The sequence below is a fragment of the Dendrobates tinctorius genome, unplaced genomic scaffold, assembly GCF_039654945.1.
Source record: "Dendrobates tinctorius isolate UK_male_01 unplaced genomic scaffold, ASM3965494v1 ptg000103l, whole genome shotgun sequence".
In the NCBI taxonomy this organism is placed as follows: Eukaryota; Metazoa; Chordata; class Amphibia; order Anura; family Dendrobatidae; genus Dendrobates; species Dendrobates tinctorius.
Window position 1 is genome coordinate 35205132 of NW_027361771.1, and position 22711 is coordinate 35227842.

General features: G+C 42.7%; 1 protein-coding gene across 1 annotated transcript in view; it reads left to right on the top strand.

The window, feature by feature from the left end:
* The window catches only part of LOC141100158 (uncharacterized), a 78324-nt gene extending 58705 nt beyond the window's left edge, over positions 1-19619 (top strand). The window contains exon 7 of the mRNA XM_073588436.1: positions 17191-19619. Coding sequence (XP_073444537.1) covers positions 17191-17288 — 98 coding nt within the window. The 3' untranslated portion in view covers positions 17289-19619. The remainder of the gene's footprint in view (positions 1-17190) is intronic.
* Positions 19620-22711: the final 3092 nt, after the last annotated feature.

A 22711-nucleotide genomic window follows, 5' to 3' on the forward strand; every position in this document is an offset into this window, starting at 1 on the left:
CCACTATAGAATAGAAAGTGTTAAATGAGTCATATATAATGATCCCTATATATAGCAACCAAAAAGCATTGTAGGCACAATAAAACCAAAAATATAAAGGTCAATAGTGAAAAATAATATATACGCAGGATTAGTGAAAAACTAATATATATACGTGTTACATATATAAAAGTGATTAGTGTGCACCAAAAGAAAAAAAAAATATATAAAAATTTTTTATATGTGTATAAACAAATCATGGTAAAAAGAAAAAGGAAAAAAAAAAAAATATATATATATAATGTGTGCCAAAAGGTAGCTATATAAAAGCTTATCATGAAAAGCGCTATATGGCAGAAATAAATCAGGGACAGAAGCCAGACAGCACATGCGCTGAACAATGGTAAAAAGGCCACAAAAAACACCATGAAAAGCGCAATATGGCAGAAATGGGCCAAAACCATAAGCAAGACAGCACATGCGCTAAACAATGCCGCATAAGTAAAATGGGCCACATTAAGTTATGCCTAATGTACCTGGCAATGGCTAATGAAGCGCTTGCACAGAAAATGTGTGCCCAAACTATGCAGCCCTATACAGCACAATGCACTGCTTGGAGGACAAATGCTGAGGTAATAATCAGAATAATGAGCTACAAGGGCACACCGCAGTGGGACGCCCATGCAGCAAAAACTGTCCTGAAAATATAATGCAATATAGCACGATTGGTTACCTAGAGAGTGAATGACCAGAGAGTGGTGAAGGCGGAGTGCCAAAAAGAACGCGCCCCGACGCACGTTTCGGAAAAACTCCTTCGTCAGGGGGATGGTAATGCCTCAGTTAGAGGATCTATTTATAGTCCATATAGTCAGGTGTATAAGGCAAAATGGCGCGTGCGCAGTCAGCGTCACCAGAGACATAGAAGGCAGAAGGCGTCATGCAATTAATCACCGCACAGTAGTGCATATAGACAGATGCATAAAGACGCCAATGCCTTAAATTTCTACCAGGACGTCAGACAGCGACGCGCACAGCTATACACACAGCCTGAATATATGATTAAACGTTTATATCACATATATAACATATGTATATTTACTACAGAGACAATGATACTAGCCAATTGCTAATGCAACATACGGACATAACTCTATATACATGGCATAATAATATAAAGAAGACATATAATCAACACATGAAAACCACATGCAAAAAAGTGATAATAAACTATGTGCAATCAATAAAAATATTAATCAAATACAAAATGAAAAAGGAATAGGCCATGTGTATATATATATATATATATATATATATACAATTATATACAATCAAGATATCTCATTATAGAAAATAAATGCATAATGTGAAAACCAGTACATGCAATTAAGATATAGAAAAATCATTCCATATGAATTTGTGATACATAATTAAGATACATATATATATAGAAAAATTATTTTGTATAAATTAGTAATACATATTATCAAAAAAATACGCCATTTAATTACATATACTATATATTTATTAACCGATGTAAAGAAAAAATATCTTCTCTTGTAGTTGTCAAGGTGTCCATGTGTATACACAAGAAATTCCCTTGTAGTTTCAATATATACATATATAATTATTTTCATAAATGGTCCATAAAATTCATTCAGCAGACAAATAGCTGGAAAGATAAAAAACATTTAATTATAAAAAAGGTATAAAAGACAAACTTTCATTAAGACCCAGTGGGGACACAGTACGAAGTGTCCAAATCCACTGGGTCTCAAGTTGAGCAAGCTTTTTACTGATGTTCCCACCTCTAATCCCACCAACAATCATGTCTATCCCAGCAACCCTAAGTAAGGAAGAATCACTGTTATGATAGATTAGTAATTCTGATAATTCTCGTACCTTTTCCATCACCAAAAACATTACATGTTCTTCCACAGCGGTAGTATACTATGCCACGTGCCCATGTTCGCTCATCTGTGTTGGGCTAACCACCCGACAACTCAAGGTGAGGGTCCGTGAGCACGTTTTAGGCATAAAAGCAGCCAAGGATATCGAGGATATTTCATCATTGAAAACACTGCCGAAACACTTTAAAATCTATCATAACAGTGATTCTTCCTTACTTAGGGTTGCTGGGATAGACATGATTGTTGGTGGGATTAGAGGTGGGAACATCAGTAAAAAGCTTGCTCAACTTGAGACCCAGTGGATTTGGACACTTCGTACTGTGTCCCCACTGGGTCTCAATGAAAGTTTGTCTTTTATACCTTTTTTATAATTAAATGTTTTTTTATCTTTCCAGCTATTTGTCTGCTGAATGAATTTTATGGACCATTTATGAAAATAATTATATATGTATATATTGAAACTACAAGGGAATTTCTTGTGTATACACATGGACACCTTGACAACTACAAGAGAAGATATTTTTTCTTTACATCGGTTAATAAATATATAGTATATGTAATTATATGGCGTATTTTTTTGATAATATGTATTACTAATTTATATAAAATAATTTTTCTATATATATATATATATATATGTATCTTAATTATGTATCACAAATTCATATGGAATGATTTTTCTATATCTTAATTGCATGTACTGGTTTTCACATTATGCATTTATTTTCTATAATGAGATATCTTGATTGTATATAATTGTATATATATACATGGCCTATTCATTTTTCATTTTGTATTTGATTAATATTTTTATTGATTGCACATAGTTTATTATCACTTTTTTGTATGTGGTTTTCATGTGTTGATTATATGTCTTCTTTATATTATTATGCCATGTATATAGAGTTATGTCCGTATGTTGCATTAGCAATTGGCTAGTATCATTGTCTCTGTAGTAAATATACATATGTTATATATGTGATATAAACGTTTAATCATATATTCAGGTTGTGTGTATGGCTGTGCGCGTCGCTGTCTGACGTCCTGGTAGAAATGTAAGGCATTGGCGTCTTTATGCATCTGTCTATATGCACTACTGTGCGGTGATTAATTGCATGAAGCCTTCTGCCTTCTATGTCTCTGGTGACGCTGACTGCGCACGCGCCATTTTGCCTTATACACCTGACTATATGGACTATAAATAGATCCTCTAACTGAGGCATTACCATCCCCCTGACGAAGGAGTTTTTCCGAAACGCGCGTCGGGGCGCGTTCTTTTTGGCACACCGCCTTCACCACTCTCTGGTCATTCACTCTCTAGGTAACCAATCGTGCTATATTGCGTTATATTTTCAGGACAGTTTTTGCTGCATGGGCGTCCCACTGCGGTGTGCCCTTGTAGCTCATTATTCTGATTATTACCTCAGCATTTGTCCTCCAAGCAGTGCATTGTGCTGTATAGGGCTGCATAGTTTGGGCACACATTTTCTGTGCAAGCGCTTCATTAGCCATTGCCAGGTACATTAGGCATAACTTAATGTGGCCCATTTTACTTATGCGGCATTGTTTAGCGCATGTGCTGTCTTGCTTATGGTTTTGGCCCATTTCTGCCATATTGCGCTTTTCATGGTGTTTTTTGTGGCCTTTTTACCATTGTTCAGCGCATGTGCTGTCTGGCTTCTGTCCCTGATTTATTTCTGCCATATAGCGCTTTTCATGATAAGCTTTTATATAGCTACCTTTTGGCACACATTATATTTTTTTTTTTTTTCCTTTTTACCATCATTTGTTTATACACATATAAAAATTTTTTATATATATATTTTTTTTTTGGTGCACACTAATCACTTTTATATATGTAACACGTATATATATTAGTTTTTCACTAATCCTGCGTATATATTATTTTTCACTATTGACCTTTATATTTTTGGTTTTATTGTGCCTACAATGCTTTTTGGTTGCTATATATAGGGATCATTATATATGACTCATTTAACACTTTCTATTCTATAGTGGTGATATTATTACAAGTACAGACACTTAACCATTTATGTATTATGCGGTTTTTTGTCATTTTTATACGTTGTTTCATATATTGCCGTTGTTGTTGTCTGGCCATAATTTTAATAAAGGCTTATTTTATATATATTTTGCGTCTATTTTAGTGCTTATATACACATTCCCATTATTCTGGTTCTCTTTGTTACACCAGTAGTTGGTTTTTTCATTTTGTATGCTGACAAACACAAATTATTAACCCTAAAATAAAATGGCCACAATCTGTTATGTGATATTAATGTAAGGGTGAAACGTATCGGACTTGCTGCCAATACAATATGAAGAGTGATTTCTTGAAGCATTGCATCTCCTCATCTTTTATTGAGAATATTTTAAATGGTGCTCATACACAAAGCAGTTTTTGTCTCCTCACCAAATTCTTCATCATTTGCCTAAAGATATTAACTCCCTTAACCCCCAAGGGTGGTTTGCACGTTCATGACCGGGCCAATTTTTACAATTCTGACCACTGTCCGTTTATGAGGTAATAACTCTGGAACGCTTCCATGGATCCTGGTTATTCTGACATTGTTTTCTCGTGACATATTGTACTTCATGCTCGTGGTAAAATTTAATTCATATGACTTGCGTTCATTTGTGAAAAAAAACGGAAATTTGGCGAAAATTTTGAAAATTTCGCAATTTTCCAACTTTGAATTTTTATGCCTTTAAATCACAGAGATACGGCACACAAAAAACTTAATAAGTAACATTTCCCACATGTTTACTTTACATCAGCACAATTTTGGAACCCAAATTTATTTTCTTTGGAAGTTATAAGGGTTAAAAGTTGACCAGCGATTTCTCATTTTTGCAACACCATTTTATTTTTACGGACCACATCACATTTGAAGCCACTTTGAGGGGTCTATATGATAGAAAATACCCAAAAGTGACACCATTCTAAAAACTGCACCCCTTAAGGTGCTCAAAACCACATTCAAGAAGTTTATTAACCCTTCAAGTGCTTCACAGGAATTTTTTGAATATTTAAAAAAAAAATGAACATTTAACTTTTTTTCACAAAAAAAATACTTCAGGTTCAATTTTTTTTCTTTTACCAAGGGTAACAGGAGAAGTTGGACTGCAAAAGTTATTGTGCAGTTTGTCCTGAGTACGCTGATACCTGATATGTGGGGGGGGAACCACTGTTTCGGCGCATGGCAGAGCTCAGAAGGGAAGGAGCGCCGTGAGAACTTTGAACCAACAAGGGCTTCACAGAAGTTTATAACGTACAGCGGTACAATTAAAAAATCATATTTTTCCACAAAAATGATCTTTTCACCCCAATTTTTATTTTCCCAAGGGTAACAGGACCCTAAAAGGTATTGTTCATTTTGTCCTGAGTACGCTGATACCCCATATGTGGGTGTAAACGACTATTTGGGCGCATGGCAGAGCTCAGAAGGGAAGTAGCGCCATTTGACGTTTTTGGCTGGAATTGAGATCGGACACCATGTCGCGTTTGGAAAGCCCCTGATGTACCAAAACAGTGGAAACCCCCCACAAATTAGACCATTTTGGAAACTAGACCCCCCAAGGAACTTATCTAGATGTGTGGTGCGCACTTTGAACCCCCCAGTGCTTCACAGAAGTTTATATCGCCCGGGCGTGAAAATAAAAAAATCGTATTTTTTCCACAAACATGATCTTTTAGTCACCAATTTTTTTATTTTCCCAAGGGTACCAGTAGAAATTGGACCCCAAAAGTTCTTGTCCAATTTGTCCTGAGTATGCTGATACCCCATATGTGGGAGAAAACTACTGTATGGGCACACGTCGGGGCTCGGAAGGGAAGTAGTGACGTTTTGGAATGCAGACTTTGATGGAATGGTCTGCGGGTGTCATGTTGCTTTTGGCGAGCCCCTGATGTACCTAAACAGTGGAAACCCCCCACGAGTGACCCCATTTTGGAAACTAGACCCCCTAAGGAACTTATCTAGGTGGGTGGAGAGCACTTTGAACCCCTCAGTGCTTCACAGAAGTTTATATCGACCGGGCGTGAAAATAAAAAAATCGTATTTTTTCAACAAACATGATCTTTTAGTCCCCTTTTTTTATTTTCCCAAGGGTACCAGGAGAAATTGGACCTCAAAAGTTGTTGTCCAATTTGTCCTGAGTACGCTGATACCCCAAATGTGGGAGAAAACTACTGTATGGGCACATGTCAGGGCTCGGAATGGAAGTAGTGACGTTTTGGAATGTAGACTTTGATGGAATGCTCTGCGGGTGTCATGTTGCCTTTGGAGAGCCCCGAACAGGGGTGAACCTAGCCTCTCTGCTGCCTGAGGCGAACAGCAAAATGACGCCCCCCCCTTGCACACAAAGTAAATTTTCATATCTATCCTGTAAAACTGAGTATAGTAGTGGACATTTTGATTTAGATAAATAGAAAAAAAAGGTGTCCAAACACAAGGATGTCAGCGGCATCACACACACATACAAGAACAACACAGAAGTATCCAGAACAAGGGTCAATAATGGCAATGGTAGGCCTGGCACAGGGCCAGACTGGGACAAAAATGCAGCCCTGCCACACAAATCCCATCAGCCCACAAACTATAGCACTCCTCACCCCGATCAGTGAATTTTTGCTATACTTTGTCGTCCCCATATCACTCTCTTTAAGAAGTTATTTGAAGAGCCACATGTGAATGGCACCACAGTGCGTATGATTGACCACAGCTCCATTTACATGGTGCTCTTCAAAGCTACGTTTCCTAGGATCATGGGGGTCCCAGCGGTCAGATCCACAACAAACTGAAAGTCATCCCTTATCCCCACATAATGCTCCATATAGTATTATGGGCCCCATATATTACTGCATACAGTATAATGGGAACCATATACTACTTCATACAACAAAATGGGCACGTTATATTACTTCATACAGTGTAATGGGCCCCATATAATACTTCTCCCCAAACCCTGCGGCTCTGGTCTCCTCAGTGTATTCTGATCCTCCTCACTGCTTGGCACAGGGACATCATTACCTTTACGTATATAATTGTCCACTTGGACTGATGGTAATAGTGATTTGTTTGTACCCTGTTGTCTGGGGCTGGCCCTCTGTAAGGGGTGCTCAGGGCATATGATTATACACCAATAAAAAGTATGAGAGGCTCAAAGTGACCAGTGCCACCAAGTTTCCTACCCCCCTTATTCTACTGGTACTGTGGGCACGCTGACTGGTACTGAGGAAAAGAAAGAACAGAGAGATAAAAGAAAACAGAGAGAGAAAGAAAGAACAGAGAAAGAAAGAGGGGAAAGAAAGAAGAGAGAGAAAGAAAGAGGGGAAAGAAAGAAAGAAAAAAGAAGAAAGAAAAGAAAGAAGAAATAACAGAGAGAGAGAGAGAGAAAAAAAGAAAGATTAGAGAGATAAAGAAACAGAGAAAGAAAGATTCTATAAAGATACTATAGCAGCACTGTAGTGCCCACCTGAGCCTCCCGATGCAGGACATATCATGATCCGCTCACATGGCCGGCATCCCCGAGTTCAAGGCGATCCTGCTCTCCATGCTGTTGGAGGAAGACACGGTGATGGATCTGAAGCATTCCCTGAAGTGCCTCCATGGTTCTGTCACAATCTCCTCCCGAAATTCCCTAATTTCCGGTCAGCTTCTAGCACGTCACTTCCGGTGAAACGTCACGTGCGAATTTTAAAGTGCTCCTTGGGGCTCTGCTGTTTACTCCTGTGTCCGCGGGAAAAGTAAGCTCCCAGCCGGCGCAGTATCTCTCTCAAAATCGGGACTGTCCCGCTGGGAAATATGAATGCTCCCCACCATACACCTTGTACACGTATGGCTCCGCATACATCATGCACACACGGTTCTGCTTTTTATGCCTCGTACACACGGCTCAGTTCTGTACACCTCGCACACACACGGCTCCACTCAGTACACACATGGCTCCACTCCGTAAACCTCGTACACATGCGTCTCTGCTCCGTACACCTTATAGGCACGTGGCCACGCTCTGTAAACTTTGTACACAAATGGCTCCAGTCCATAAACCTTGTACACATGCAATTCCGCTCCATACACCTCACACACGCGGCGCCGCTTCATACACACATGTGCGACTCTGCTCCGTACACCTCGTACACGTGCGGCTCCGCACAATTCACACACTCATAGCTCTGCTCCGTACACCTCGTACACACATGGCTCTGCTCCGTACACCTCGCTCACACGGCTCTGCTACATCCACACTGTAAACCCTCCCTGACCCCACACATAAACTTCACCTCATCCAGGACGATGAGAACCAGCTCAGAAAGCAGAGTCCTGCATAAACCAAGGGCTGATACTGGGTACTGGGGGGAACATTATACTGTGTATAGGGGGGATGGCGGTACATTATACTGTGTGGGGGGGTGACGGTAGTGGGGAACATTATACTGCGTGTGGGGGATGGTGCTACTGGGGGAACATTATACTGTATGTGGGGGGATGGCGGTACTGGGGGATCATTATACTGTGTATGGGGGGATGGCGGTACTAGGGGAACATTATACTGTGTGGGGGATGGCAGTACTGTGGGAATATTATACTGTGTGCGGGGGTGACGGTAGTGAGGAACATTTTACTGCGTGTGGGGGATGGTGATACTGTGGGAACATTATACTGTGTGTGGGGACAGGAAAGGGACATTGCAATATGTGTTTCGTTACTGCCTGTTTTCAAAACTTGGGTCATATGCATCTATCAGAGGAAAAGGAACAAAATGCTATTCTTAGAAAGTGACAACTAAAAAGCTCCAAGATAGTCTCAGCTCTGAAAAGGTTACTGCCACCTGTGCCCAGTAATGGGTAATCTCCAGCACCTACCTCTACCCGCAGAGCCACACTCCACATAGAGAATAATGGGGCCTCCAGCACCGACCTCCACCCGCACTCCACATAGAGAATAATGGGGTCTCCAGCACCGACCTTCACCCGCACTCCACATAGAGAATAATGGAGCCTCCAGCACCGACCTCCACCCGCATAGCCACACTCCACACAGAGATTAATGGGGCCTCCAGCACCGACCTCCACCCGCACTCCACATAGAGAATAATGGAGCCTCCAGCACCGACCTCCACCCGCATAGCCCACTCCACATAGAGAATAATGGAGCCTCCAGCACCTACCTCCACCCGCAGAGCCACACTCCACATAGAGAATAATGGGGCTTCCAGCCCCTACCTCCACCCGCATTCCACATAGAGAATAATGGGGCCTCCAGCACCGACCTCCACCCTCACTCCACACAGAGAATAATGGGGCCTCCAGCACCGACCTCCACCTGCACTCCACATAGAGAATAATGGAGCCTCCAGCACCAACCTCCACCTGCACTCCACATAGAGAATAATGGGGCCTCTGGCACCTACCTCCACCTGCAGAGCCACACTCCTTATATATGGCTGCTCTGTGCGCACAGGACCTGTGGTGAGGTCACAGGAGGGGAGGAGTCAGGGGTCACATGATCAGGGGCCCTGACTTACTACTTCCTTCCTGTTATCATCAATTACTTCAACTTCGACTTCAACTCAAAAATATTTCACGCATCCGTTCATTCCTCACCCAAGAATCTGCAAAAACCCTAGTCCATGCCCTCATCATCTCTCGCCTTGACTACTGCAACCTCATGCTCTGCGGCCTCCCCTCAAACAGTCTCGCACCCCTCCAATCTATTCTAAACTCTGCTGCCCGACTAATCCACCTGTCCCCCCGCTATTCCCCAGCTTCTCCCCTCTGTCAATCCCTTCACTGGCTCCCAATTGCCCAGAGACTCCATTACAAAACCCTAACCATGACATACAAAGCCATCCACAACTTGTCTCCTCCATACATCTGTGACCTCGTCTCCCGGTACTTTCCTGCACGCAACCTCCGATCCTCACAAGATCTCCTTCTCTACTCCCCTCTTATCTCCTCTTCCCACAATCGCATACAAGATTTCTCTCGCGCATCACCCCTACTCTGGAACTCTCTACCACAACATATCAGACTCTCACCTACCATCGAAACCTTCAAAAAGAGCCTGAAGACCCACCTCTTCCGACAAGCCTATAACCTGCAGTAACCACCGATCGACCAAACCGCTGCACGACCAGCTCTACCCTCGCCTACTGTATTATCACCCATCCCTTGAAGATTGTGAGCCCTCGCGGGCAGGGTCCTCTCTCCTCCTGTACCAGTTATGACTTGTATTGTTTAAGATTATTGTACTTGTTTTTATGTATACCCCCCTCACATGTAAAGCGCCATGGAATAAATGGCGCTATAACAATAAATAATAATAATAATAATAATAATAATTACAGCCTCTTGCAGGACCGCACAGTGTGCTGTTGTGAGTTCATTCTCTGGTCCACCAGTGGTGAGTTCGCCTTCCAGACTCACTCTGGTGGTGACAGGAGGTGGTGAGGCTGATTTGGTCAGTGGAGATCTACCACCTGATGGTGATGATGACGATTGGACCTCAGGAATCTTAGATTGGATTTAAGGCTGCCGACGCCCTTAGTCAGTGCTGGTGATTGCTTCAGGCTGCTCAGGTCTTGGTTTTCAGCTCTGTTCCAGCCTTCTCAAAGTTAAGTGTTTTTGCTAATGTTCACACTTGATTTTGTTGGTCTATTCAGTTTTTTGTGTGTTCAGCCTGCCCCGGCTGGGCTGTGCTGAATTTCCACTCTTATTTATCTGTGTTTGCAAATTTGCTTTTTAGTCCCTTTTTAGATTGGCCTGTTTTTGCTCTGTCTCAGAATATTTCAGAGTGCTGATATAGTGGGAGAAGTCTAGTGACTTCAGCGTTAATTTTGTTATCAGAAGTGTAGGACATTATTTTGTAGGTTTTTTTGGCAGATTGCAGACAGTGTCTTTCCTTTCCTGTTCTTTATAGTTAGTTGGGCCCCATCGTTTGCTCAGCCTATTTTCCTGCCTGTGTTTGTTTTCATCTTGCTTCACCGTCAATACATGTGTGGGGGCTGTCTATTGCTTTGGGGTCTGCTCTGGGGAAGTTAGTTCTCCCTTTTCTTGCTTTAGGTTTATGTAGCCCTACGGCGGTCACGAGGAGTCTAGGAACATCGTAGGAACGCTCCACTGCTACTGTTAGTTGTGTGGTTAAAATCAGGGATCTGCAATCTGCAGAGTTACCAACCTCTCTGGTTTTCTGGGACTTAGCTTTTTGTTGTTCCTCCTCGGTGACCCATTCATAACAGCGTGCAGACTCAGAGGCTAAATGGTAGGTGCTGCAGGTAGAGGAGCATATAATGCCGCCCCCTGCTGCCTGCCGCTTCAGCAGGTGTCTCAACATGACTCATTATAGGTGCGGCCCTGGCCCCGAATATACCTAAACAGTGGAAACCCCCCATAAGTGACACCATTTTGGAAACTAGACCCTCTAACGAACTTATCTAGATGTGTGTTGAGCACTTTGAACCCCCAAGGGCTTCACAGAAGTTTATAATGCCCGGGCATGAAAATAAAAAAATCATATTTTTTCCACAAACATGATCATTTTGTCCCCAATTTTTTTATTTTCCCAAGGGTAACAGGAGAAATTGGACCCCAAAAGTTGTTGTCCAATTTGTCCTGAGTACGCTGATACCTCTTATGTGGGAGAAAACTACTGTATGGGCACACGTCGGGGCTCGGAAGGGAAGTAGTGACGTTTTGGAATGCAGACTTTGATAGAATGATCTGCGGGTGTCATGAGCGTTTGGAGAGCCTCTAATGTACCTAAACTATTGAAACTCCCCACAAGTGACCTCATTTTGGAAACTAGACCCCCCACGGAACTTATCTAGATGTGTGGTGAGCACTTTGAACCCCCAAGTGCTTCACAGAAGTTTATAACGCGCGGGCGTGAAAATAAAAAAATCATTTTTTTCCACAAAAATGATATTTTTGCCCCCAATTTTTTATTTTACTAAGGGTAACAGGAGAAATTGGACCCCAAAAGTTGTTTTGCAATATGTCCTGAGTACGCTGATACCCTATATGTGGGGGTAAAACACTGTTTGGGCGCATGGCAGAGCTTGGAAGGGAAGGAGCACCATTTGACTTTTTCAATGCAGAATTGGCTGGAATTCAGATCAGACGCCATGTTGCATTTGGAGAGCACCTGATGTGCCCAAACAGTGGAAACCCCCCAATTCCAACTCCAACCCTATCCCCAAAACACCCCTAACCCTAATCTCAGCCCTAACCCTAGCCCTAATGGAAAATGGAAATAAATACATTTTTTTTATTTTATTATTTTTCCCTAACTAAGGGGGTGATAACGGGGGGTTTGATTTACTATTTATGGCAGTTTTTATTTTTGGCAGCTGTCACACGCTAAAAGACGCTTTTTAATAGTTTTTGCATCACCACATATTGAGAGCTATAATTTTTCCATATTTTGACCCACTGAGTCATGTGAGGTCTTATTTTTTGCGGGACGAGTTGACACTTTTATTGGTATCATGTTCGGGCACGTGACATCTTTTGATCGCTTTTTATTCCGATTTTTGGGACGCAGGATGAACAAAAACCAGCGTTTCATGAATTTCTTTTGGGGGGTGCGTTTACACCGTTCCACCTGCGGTAAAATTGATAAAGCCATTTTATTCTTCGGGTCAGTATGGTTACAGCGATACCTCATTTATGTCTTTTTATGTTTTGGCGCTTTTATGCAATGAAAACAATTTTATATAAAAAATTATTTTTGCATCGCTTTATTCTGCGAGCTATAACTTTTTTTATTTTTTCACTGATGATGCTGTATGGTGGCTCGTTTTTTGCGGGACAAGATGACGTTTTCAGCGGTACCATGCATATTTATATCCGTCTTTTTGATCGTGTGTTATTGCACTTTTTGTTCGGCAGTATGACAGTAAATCATTATTTTTTGCTTCGTTTTTTATTTTTAATTTTTAAGGGGTTCACTAAAGGGATTAACTAATGGGACAGTTTTATAGGGCGGGTCGTTACGGACGCGGCGATACCAAATATGTGTATTTTTATTGGTTTTTTTTATTTCCAAAAAAATGAATTTATTAGGGAATATTTTTTTTTTTTTTTAATTTATTTAGCGATTTTTTTTTTTTTTTTAATCATTTTTACACTTTTTTTTTTTTTAACTTTATTACATTGTCCCAGGTGGGACATCACTGTCCTGGGACAGATCGCTGATATGTCACATCACAGATCACTGTGACAGATCAGCGATCTGTCACAGGCACTGCACAAGGCTTCCTCCTTGCCTGCGCTTTGCAGGCATGAGGAAGCCAGCTCCCTGCAGGGCCCCGAAGGTCCCCGTCGCCATCTTGGATTCGGGGACCTGCAGGGATGGAGCCCCCCGCAGCAGTGCTGCACATTGTGCTGCTGTGGGGGGCTCAGGGAAGCACGGAGGGAGCCCCCTCCCTGACGATGCTTCCCTTTAACCCCCGGTACACCACGATCGTGTTTGATCGCGGTGTGCAAGGGGTTAACGTGTCGGGGGCGGTCCGTGACCGCCCCTGACACATTGTGCCAGATGTCAGCTGTGATAATCAGCTGACACCCGGCCGCGATGAGCGGCGCTCACCACGTGGGCGCCGCTGATCGCTGTGACGTACTATTCCGTCCCTGGGGATTAAGTCCCAGGGCACATGGACGGCATAGTATGTCTGATGGCAGAAAGGGGTTAATGGAACACTTCGGTCAAAACCAATATTACGCGTGGCATGGTGGTGGTATTTGTCCCCTAGTTTTTGCATCCTGATATTTCCTCTTGCTACATATTTATCACGTTAACATCTTGTGGCTGCTGTCTCTATGTCTCCATTTCTTTCAGGCTAGTGTTTTAGTCTACATTATATTTAATGTGTCTCTTTAAAAGAGAACCTTTTAATATTTGCAGGGACCTTTCCAGCCAACATGTGCTCAGATCTACCAGGAGAATAACATAGAGCAGTCAGAGGCGTAGCTCTTGTTTTGGTTTGGGGTGGGGGGCGAAACTTCTGAGTGGGTCTCCAAATGTCACCATGTCACCAAACAGCACAGTGAGTGTCTGCAGACCTCTATACAGGCCCTCTCACTGATTCCAAGATTGTAGACACCTGTGATGCTAATAAGTGGACACACCTTGATTTAGCATGTCCCTTTTGTCACATTATTTTCAGGGGTACCATCATTTCTGTCCAGGCCTATTTCATTAGTTTAATTTTTTTTTAAATTCTGTGGAAGCATGATTGAAAAGCATTGTCTGACATTGCATTTGTTCCTTTTTGTAGATTTTTTTTTAATTTATTCTTTTGTCAGATTCAAGTTATTTCTGTGACCATTGTGGGTATGTCTGTCATTAAACGAGGGGTACCAACAATTTTGACCACGTGTGTGAGAGATAACAGTACAGTTATAGATGGTGACTTACAGAGGACATTCTTTCTGATGGAATCATTTACTTTTTACACTTTTCCATCTGGCCCAGACCGACATGACAACTTCTCCAGCCAGGACTCAACTGCAGAGATTCCAACAAAGACATTTCACGTCTCATATTTTCAGCATCGTCACCATCTATTCGTAACCTGCACAAACCCCTCATCCTACTGATACCCCAATACTGAGCCGCTGCTGCCGTGTGTGACCCTATTACTGCACCTTCTGTGTGGTTATGTGTAACCTCTGAATTCTAAAGCATCCCTCTAGAATATAGTAATGCCGGATGCAAGTGCCTTGGAAAACAGTGCCCATATTTTGTCCCCTAGAAAGTAATAATGCTCTCTGTGTGCCCCTGACAGTCACAGTTACCTGAGTTACCATATAAAGATAAGTGCCCAATTTACATTTAATAATGTCCCGAGTCTCCTCCTGCACACAGTATGATGCTCTCTTATACACCGTCTAATACCCCCTCACTGTATGTATACTGACCCCTTAGTATGCCCAAACTGTTTGATGGCTCCAACACTGTATGATGGCCCCTTCACTGTAATCCCCACACTGTATGATGGCCCCCAAGATAGCCTCCATATAGTATAATGCACCCCACATAGGACTCCATATAGTATAATATACTGCCTCCATATATTATAATGCAGCCCCCCATAGGCAAACTCTATATAGTATAATGCACTCCCAAAGGACAGACTCTACATTGTATAATGCAGCCCCCAATAGGCAGACTCTATATTGTGTAATGCATTCCCTATAGACAGACTCTATATTGTATAATTCAGCCCCCCATAGAGGAGACTAATATGGTAGTAGTGACATCATCATGACCCCTGTCAGTGTCTGCGTCAGGGACGTCAGAAGCCGTGAGGGGTATGACGGGAGAGGAAGTGTAACGCTCCCAGTCTCATCAGTGCGGTCAGCTGTATCGGCATCCAGCCAATACAATTGAACTTGTGATGACTGTTCAATCAATCAATCAATCAAATTTATTATCGCCAAGTACATATTACATATATACAAGGAATTCTTTGTGGCAAAGAGGCAACATAATATATAACAACAGATACAACAAGTAACATCCAACAAGACAGATACAGTATATAGTCTACACATGACGATTTAATTGTTGAATAGAGAGTGGATAGAAGCTGTTCATATGGCGGTTGGTGCTGCATTTGGGGACTCTGAAGCGACGTCCTGAAGGGAGTAGTTGGAATGAGGAGTGTCCCGGGTGAGAGGGATCGGATGAAATTTTCAATGCGCGGGATCGAATACTCTTATCATAAAGATCCTGGATTTTAGGCAGGGGGGAACCTATAATTCTCTCTGCTGTTCTGAAAGTCCTTTGTAAGCGGAGTTTGTCATGCGCAGTGGCTCCCCCATACCAGACTATCAGAGAGGAACAAATCACAGATCTGATGACAGCATTAAAGAATAAGATCAGCAGATTCTTAGACAAACCATATCTTTTCAGCTGACGCAGGAAGAACATCCTCTGTTGTGCTTTTCTTATAACAGCATCCACGTTTTTCCCCCATTTAAGATCATGAGAGATGATAACACCAAGGAATTTGGTCTCTGTGACCCTAAGAACCACTTCGTCATGGATGTAGATTGGAAGTATCTCATGTTGATCTTTCCTAAAATCCACAACCATCTCAGCAGTTTTTTTTAGTGTTGAGTACAAGATTATTGGCTTTACACCAGTCACATATTCTTTTCACCTCACTCCGATACAAGTCTTCAGCATTTCCCCTGATGAGACCAATCAGTGTCATGTCATCATCGGCAAATTTCAAGATTTTTACTGAGTCTGCTGAAGAGATGCAATCATTCGTATAGAGGGAAAACAGTAACGGGGACAAAACACACCCCTGAGGTGCCCCGATGTTTGTGACCAAGGTGTCCGAAGTGAATAGTCCAACTTTTACACTCTGTATCCTGGCTGTCAGGAAGTTATAAATCCACAAGCATAAGTTGAGAGGGACTCCAAGAGCTACCATTTTCTTATGAAGTAAATTCGGATCAATGGTATTGAACGCTGAGCTAAAGTCCATGAAAAGAATCCGGACATATGAGTGCAGTTCATCTGTATGATCCAAAATGTACTTCAGTGCCAGATTGACAGTGTCGTTTGCCGAACGATTCTCCTTATAGGCAAACTGAAGCGGGTCCCATAGCTTCTGCGTGAATTTTATCAGATGGGACATCATAATTCTTTCGAAGACTTTCATAGCTACAGATGTGAGTGCTACTGGTCTATAGTCGTTCAACTCGGAGGATCCCACTTTCTTGGGGACAGGGATAATTGTGGAACTTTTCCAACACTGAGGTACAACGCACTCTTTCAGTGACACATTGTATATATTTGTCAGAATAGGGGCAAGCTGGGTAGCACATACTTTCAGACACATTGGAGATACACCATCAGGGCCAGGTGCCTTTTTGACCTTAAGTCCCTTCAGGATGCGTATCACCTCTGCCTCGGAGATCACTACTTGGGTGTTGCACAATGGATGATCTTTATATGAACAGACTGAGGAGCTTAGAGATGAATAGCCACTGTGTGTAGAGCTTGCCTCAACTCTGCAGTAGAATTAATTTAACTCTGCTGCCAGACTTCTGCTGGGGTTCACTATTGTGGGGTGGCTTTTATAATTGGTGACCTCTCTTAATTCTCTCCATGCAGATCTAGTATCTTTTGATGAGAACCTTTCCTCCAGAATCTTTTTATACTCGTGTTTGGCTAACTTGATCTCTTTAGATAGCGAGTTCCTAAGTTTCTTGAATTCAGTAATATCGCCTGCTTTATAAGCCTCCTCTTTTCTCTTACAGATCAACCTGACTTTATTTGTAAACCACGGCTTGTTGTTTCCCCGAAAGTGGACAGATTTGGATGGAATAAACGTGTCTTCACAAAAACGGATATATGAGGACACTGCATCAACCCATTCATCCAGACCCAAGCATGTTTCCTGGAATACCTCCCAGTCCGTGCATTCAAAGCATGCTTGTAGTTGCAATTTTGCCTCCTCAGACCATATCTTCTTTGTATAAACTGTAGGTTTGGATGTTTTCAACCTTTGCCTGTAGGCTGGAATGAAATGAATTAGACAATGATCTGAAAAACCCACTGCTGCTCTCCTCACTGCCCTGTAGGCCCCTTTTATGACTGTATAGCAGTGATCAAGCGTATTGTTCTCTCTCGTGAAGCAGTTTATATGTTGAGTAAATTTGGGGAGATCCAGGTTGAGTTTTCCTTTGTTAAAGTCCCCCATTACGATCACAAATGCTTCTGGAGATCCTTTCTCCCATTCTGATATTTTGCAAGCTAATTCACCAATAGCAGCTTTAACAGATGCTTGAGGGGGAATATATACTGCAACCAGAACCATAGATGAAAACTCTCTTGGAGGGTAAAATGGTCTACAATTGAGTGCAAGGTACTCTAGATCTTGAGAGCCACCTTTTCCCAGTATGTTAACATCACAGCACCAGATAGTGTTGATGTAGAGACATACCCCTCCCCCCCTTTGTTTACCTGAAGCTACACAATCACGGTCAGCTCTGTAGATAACAAAACCAGGTAGATCCAGACTACAATCAGGGATGGTGTCATTCAACCAGGTCTCAGTAAAACAAAGAGCAGCTGAATTGGCCATATCAGATCTCATGTTACAAAGTAAGCTCAGATCCTCCATTTTGTTGGATAAGGAACGGACATTAGCCAAGTGGAGTGAAGGAAGAGCTGTTCTGAACCCTCTCCTCCGAAGGCGTGCCAGGACTCCTCCTCTCCTACCTCTCTTGCAGTACACCTCCACAGGTTTCACAGAAGTAATGGATTTTATGTACTCAATTGTTGAATTAGCAATCATGCTCCAAGAAGGGGAGTCCATGAGAAATTGCGGATGATTCCAGAATAATAAGTCGTCCTTTGAAATCACAAGAATAGGCTTACAGAGTGCAGTGGCCATGACTACACTCAGCTTGCAGCTATAAAGACTTAACAGTCACAGCTCAGCAGAGTTAAATGTACAACTTTCCATAAAGGGTGCTCCCAGCACTGCTGGGGGGGAGGGCATGGGTGCAACAAGACAGGGACATCAGGGGACACGCCAACAGTCAGTCCAAACCTGCCCAGCTCACCCCTTCAGCTCCACCTGGACCACAAGATCTCCAGAACATCTCCAGCACCGCACACTCCACCAGTTTTCCTATCCCGGGATCATCTGCTTGCTGGAAATGGGTACAAGTTGTAGGAAAGTTGGCAGGCAGCCAGCAGCTTCACTCTCTCCCAGCTGAAACCAGGCACGGAGCTCCACGAGGACAGAAAGACACCGGTCCCAGCTGGTCGCAGTCTCCACACTACTCCCAGCTCTGCCAAATCCTGTAGCCCTACAGCTCCACATGGACCACAAGATCTCCAGAACAACTCCAGCACCGCACACTCCACCAGGTTTCCTATCCTGGGATCATCTGCTTGCTGGAAATGGGTACAAGTTGTAGGAAAGTTGGCAGGCAGCCAGCAGCTTCACTCTCTCCCAGCTGGATCCAGGCACGGAGCTCCACGAGGACAGAAAGACACCGGTCCTAGCTGATCGCAGTCTCCACACTACTCCCAGCTCTGCCGAATTCTGTAGCTACGCAATGGTGAGTGAACCAAAGGGAGAATTAACAATTAAAAGGGGAAAAAACTCAGGAGCCTCATGCCAGAGCAGCCATCTCTCGGCGCTCCTCCTCCTCCACAGTGTAGGGGCCCACTGCTGGCACCGTCTAACCCTTCCTGCCCAAGGGTTCCATAGCGGCCAAGTGGCAAAACAGGGAGATCGTGTCGCCCTGCCGCAGAATGTAACTGTGTAGCTCCAGGTGGGCCCCCTCAGAGCGAAGAGCCTGACGTGACCACCCCCTCTACCTATCCCAGTAGCTATGCTACTGAGAGCAGTGAAAGATGAGGAGACTATTATATTGTGAAAATATAATATTGTCCTGCAGGCTCTGTGTTATTTATCTCTGCAAGTTTGAAAAAGCTGGTCTGGTTTATCAAAAATCTGTATTAAAAAAATATATAATTATTAACAATTGTTGCTATTTTATATGAACCCCTTCATGACTCCCAATTTAGCGTTTTTTTCTCCCCTCCTTCCCAGAGCCATAACTTGTTTATTTTTCTGCCCACCTAACCGTATGAGGGCTTGTTTTCTATGGGACGAGTTGTACTTTTGAATGACACCATTCATTCTAGCACATAATGTACTTTCAAGAAAAGAAATTCCACGTGCCTTGAAATTGCAAAAAATGTCCAATTGCACAAATTTGGTTTTATTTTCCATGTTTAGTATATGGTAAAATTGACCTCTTGATATGAATACATACATTTAAAAAAAAATCTATACATTGTTGGTAATTGGTTCAAAAACAAATTTAGCATGTTGTTTAAAAAAATTCTATTGATATATTTTGCCGCCATTTTCCGACACCCATAACATTTTCATTTGTTGGGATCTGGGGCTGTGTAAGGGATTTTTTTTTTTTTTTACTCCCTGAACTGACGGCGCATGTGAAATGCCGACGTCACAGATTGACAACGGCCTGGACATTATAACAGCGTGACCGTTAGAGGTAGATGATCATAAGCCAGGAAAGATGAGGGCTCAGTTTACCAGCATGCATCAAAATCAAGGATACAACATATGACATAAATGTACATCATGTGTTGTGAAGGGTTTAAAAGAGTTGTATGCTTTCAGACTTCTCTGCATTATTCCCCTTCCAATCCCTTGTTCAGCTATGGGATGTGTCCTTCTTGGTCTTCTGGTGAGCTATGAAGTGACCCAACTCCTCCCGTGGTGATCTATGATTACGTCAGCCAGCAATGTGGGTCTCTGTCTCTCTCAAGTGTACAATGTACAGTCCTTCTGTTGACAGGACATAATCAGATTTAGGCACTAAAAGAGGCATTCAGCCCTATGTCTACATCACATGCATAGACCAACAACAGCTGCTTCTTTTGTGCATATAGTGTGATGGACAAGAAAGGAGACAAAAGGATGTCTTCAATCAGTCCCTCTCCATCTCCACCTTTTATCTAATAGGATATCTTTAGTACCTCTCACTCAAACACTGAAAAATTCAATAATGCCCTGTACTACCTATAGTTAGTACAGTGCATTATTGACCCTTCCATGTCGCCATGAAATGGACAAAAAAATACATGTTTTTCTAATTGTTCCAAAAATGTAAAACTAAAAAAGCCCAAATCTCATCTTTTAACAATAAATAATGATTTACTTGAGAACCCTGCTAACAAAAATATTAAAATCAATGTCATAATTGCTGTTTTTGTTAACCCCTTTACTTTCCAAGCCCGTTTTCACCCTCAAGACCAGGCCAAATTTACAATTCTGACCAGTGCCACTTCATGAGGTAATAAATCTGGAACGCTTCAACGTATCCCACTGATTCTGAGAATGTTTTTTGTGACATATTGTACTTCATAATAGTGGTAAAAGTTATTCGATATGACTGGTGTTTATTTGTGTCAAAAAATGGGAAATTTTGCGAAAATTTGGAAACCTTCACAATTTTTAATAATAATAATAATAATAATAATAATTATTATTATTATTTTATTTATATAGCGCCAACATATTCCGCGGCGCTATATAAATAAATTGGCGCTGCGCGGGATAAGTCTTGGAGTCTGGAGTGGGAGGTACGGATTAGTGCAGAGGTTAGTCGAAAGTCGTTTGCAGAGCGCAGCGGTCGTGTCATGATCCAGGACGGGGTTTCGCTTTGGCCCATCCTGGTTTGATTGGGGGTTAATTATTCCGCCTCTCCCTGGCAGAGGGCAGCTATTTAATGCTCACTGGACCTAGCTCCGGTGTCAGTTATACTCCTGCCCTCGGCTGAGTTAGTTGACCTTGTGCGTACGTGTGCCTTGTGCCTGATATCTTGCGTGCTTGCTTGGTTTTGATTCGGCTCTGTCCCTGTTACGAGTTCTGCCTGTCCCTCTTTTACTGCGCTACCTCTCGTGTATGACTCTCTGCTTGTGACCCGACTTCTCTCTGCTCGTCCCCTTGGTACCGCGTCGCCCTCTTGTGTATAACCTTTGGCTTTGTCTGACCTCCCGTCTGTTTACCCCTTCTGTACCTCGCTGTCCGTACTGTGAACGACCTCCGTTTTGCCTGACTGTGTTTGCTGTCTTCTGTGAAAGCAGGACGCTAAGCCCCGCCCCCTTGCAGTCACATGACCGTAGGTCCCGTGCCGGCTTAGTAAACTTCATCCCTAAGGTCCTGTTCACCTATACTTTCTGGCTATTCTGGTCCCCAGGGGTCCCTACAGTGCGGGTGAGTCCCTGCTCAGCGGAGGCTGTACGCCGGCGCTGTCAGGATCCTGATAGGTCGGTTAGGCCGATAGACAGAAATGAGGGAGGAGATGTAAGGGGGCTGCACTATTGAGAGCTTTGTGGGTGAGAACAAGTACTTTGAATTGGATCCTATAATAAATGGGCTGCCAGTGTAACGACTGGCGAAGAGCGGATGCGTCTGAATACCGAATAGGTAGATGGACGAGCCTGGCTGCTGCATTAAGAATAGACTGGAGAGGGGAAAGTCAAGTGAGGGGGAGGCCAATTAATAGAGCGTTGCAGTAGTCCAGACGGGATTGGATCAAGGCGACAGTGAGGATTTTTGCTGTTTCCATGGTGAGAAAAGGGCAGATTCTAGAGATGTTCTTTAGGTGTAAGCGGCAAGAGATTTTACATGGGATGTGAAGGAGAGATTGATGTCAAACGTAACACCCAGACATTGCGCCTGCTTCCGGGGTGTTATTCTGGTGCCACCCACGGAGAGGGAAATGTCAGATTTAGGGAGGTTAGTAGACAGCGGGAGCAGAAGTTCAGTTTTGGAGAGGTTGGAATTTTAAATCAGCACTATTTGTGAAACTTTTTTTGGTGCAATTTTTCCAACAAAATTTGCAAAACCATTTTTTTAAGGGAACACATCCCATGTAAAGTGACTTTGAGGGCTACATATGACAGAAAATACCCCAAAGATTTTACTTTAGACCCAATTTGTAATTTTCGGAAGGGTAACAGGTAAATTAACCCCAAAATTTGCTGTGCAATTTCTCCTGAGCATGCCAATACCCCATATGTGGGGGAAAACTACTGTTTGGGCGCACAGTAGGGCTCGGAAGGGAAGTAGCACAGTTTTTCTTTTTGAACTCCAAATTGGCTGGAATCGAGAGTGGATGCCATGTCGTATTTAGAGAGCCCCTGATGTGCCTGAATAGTGGAAACACCCCCCAAGTGACCCCACTTTTTTAAACTAGAGCCCTTTAAGGAACTTATCGGGAT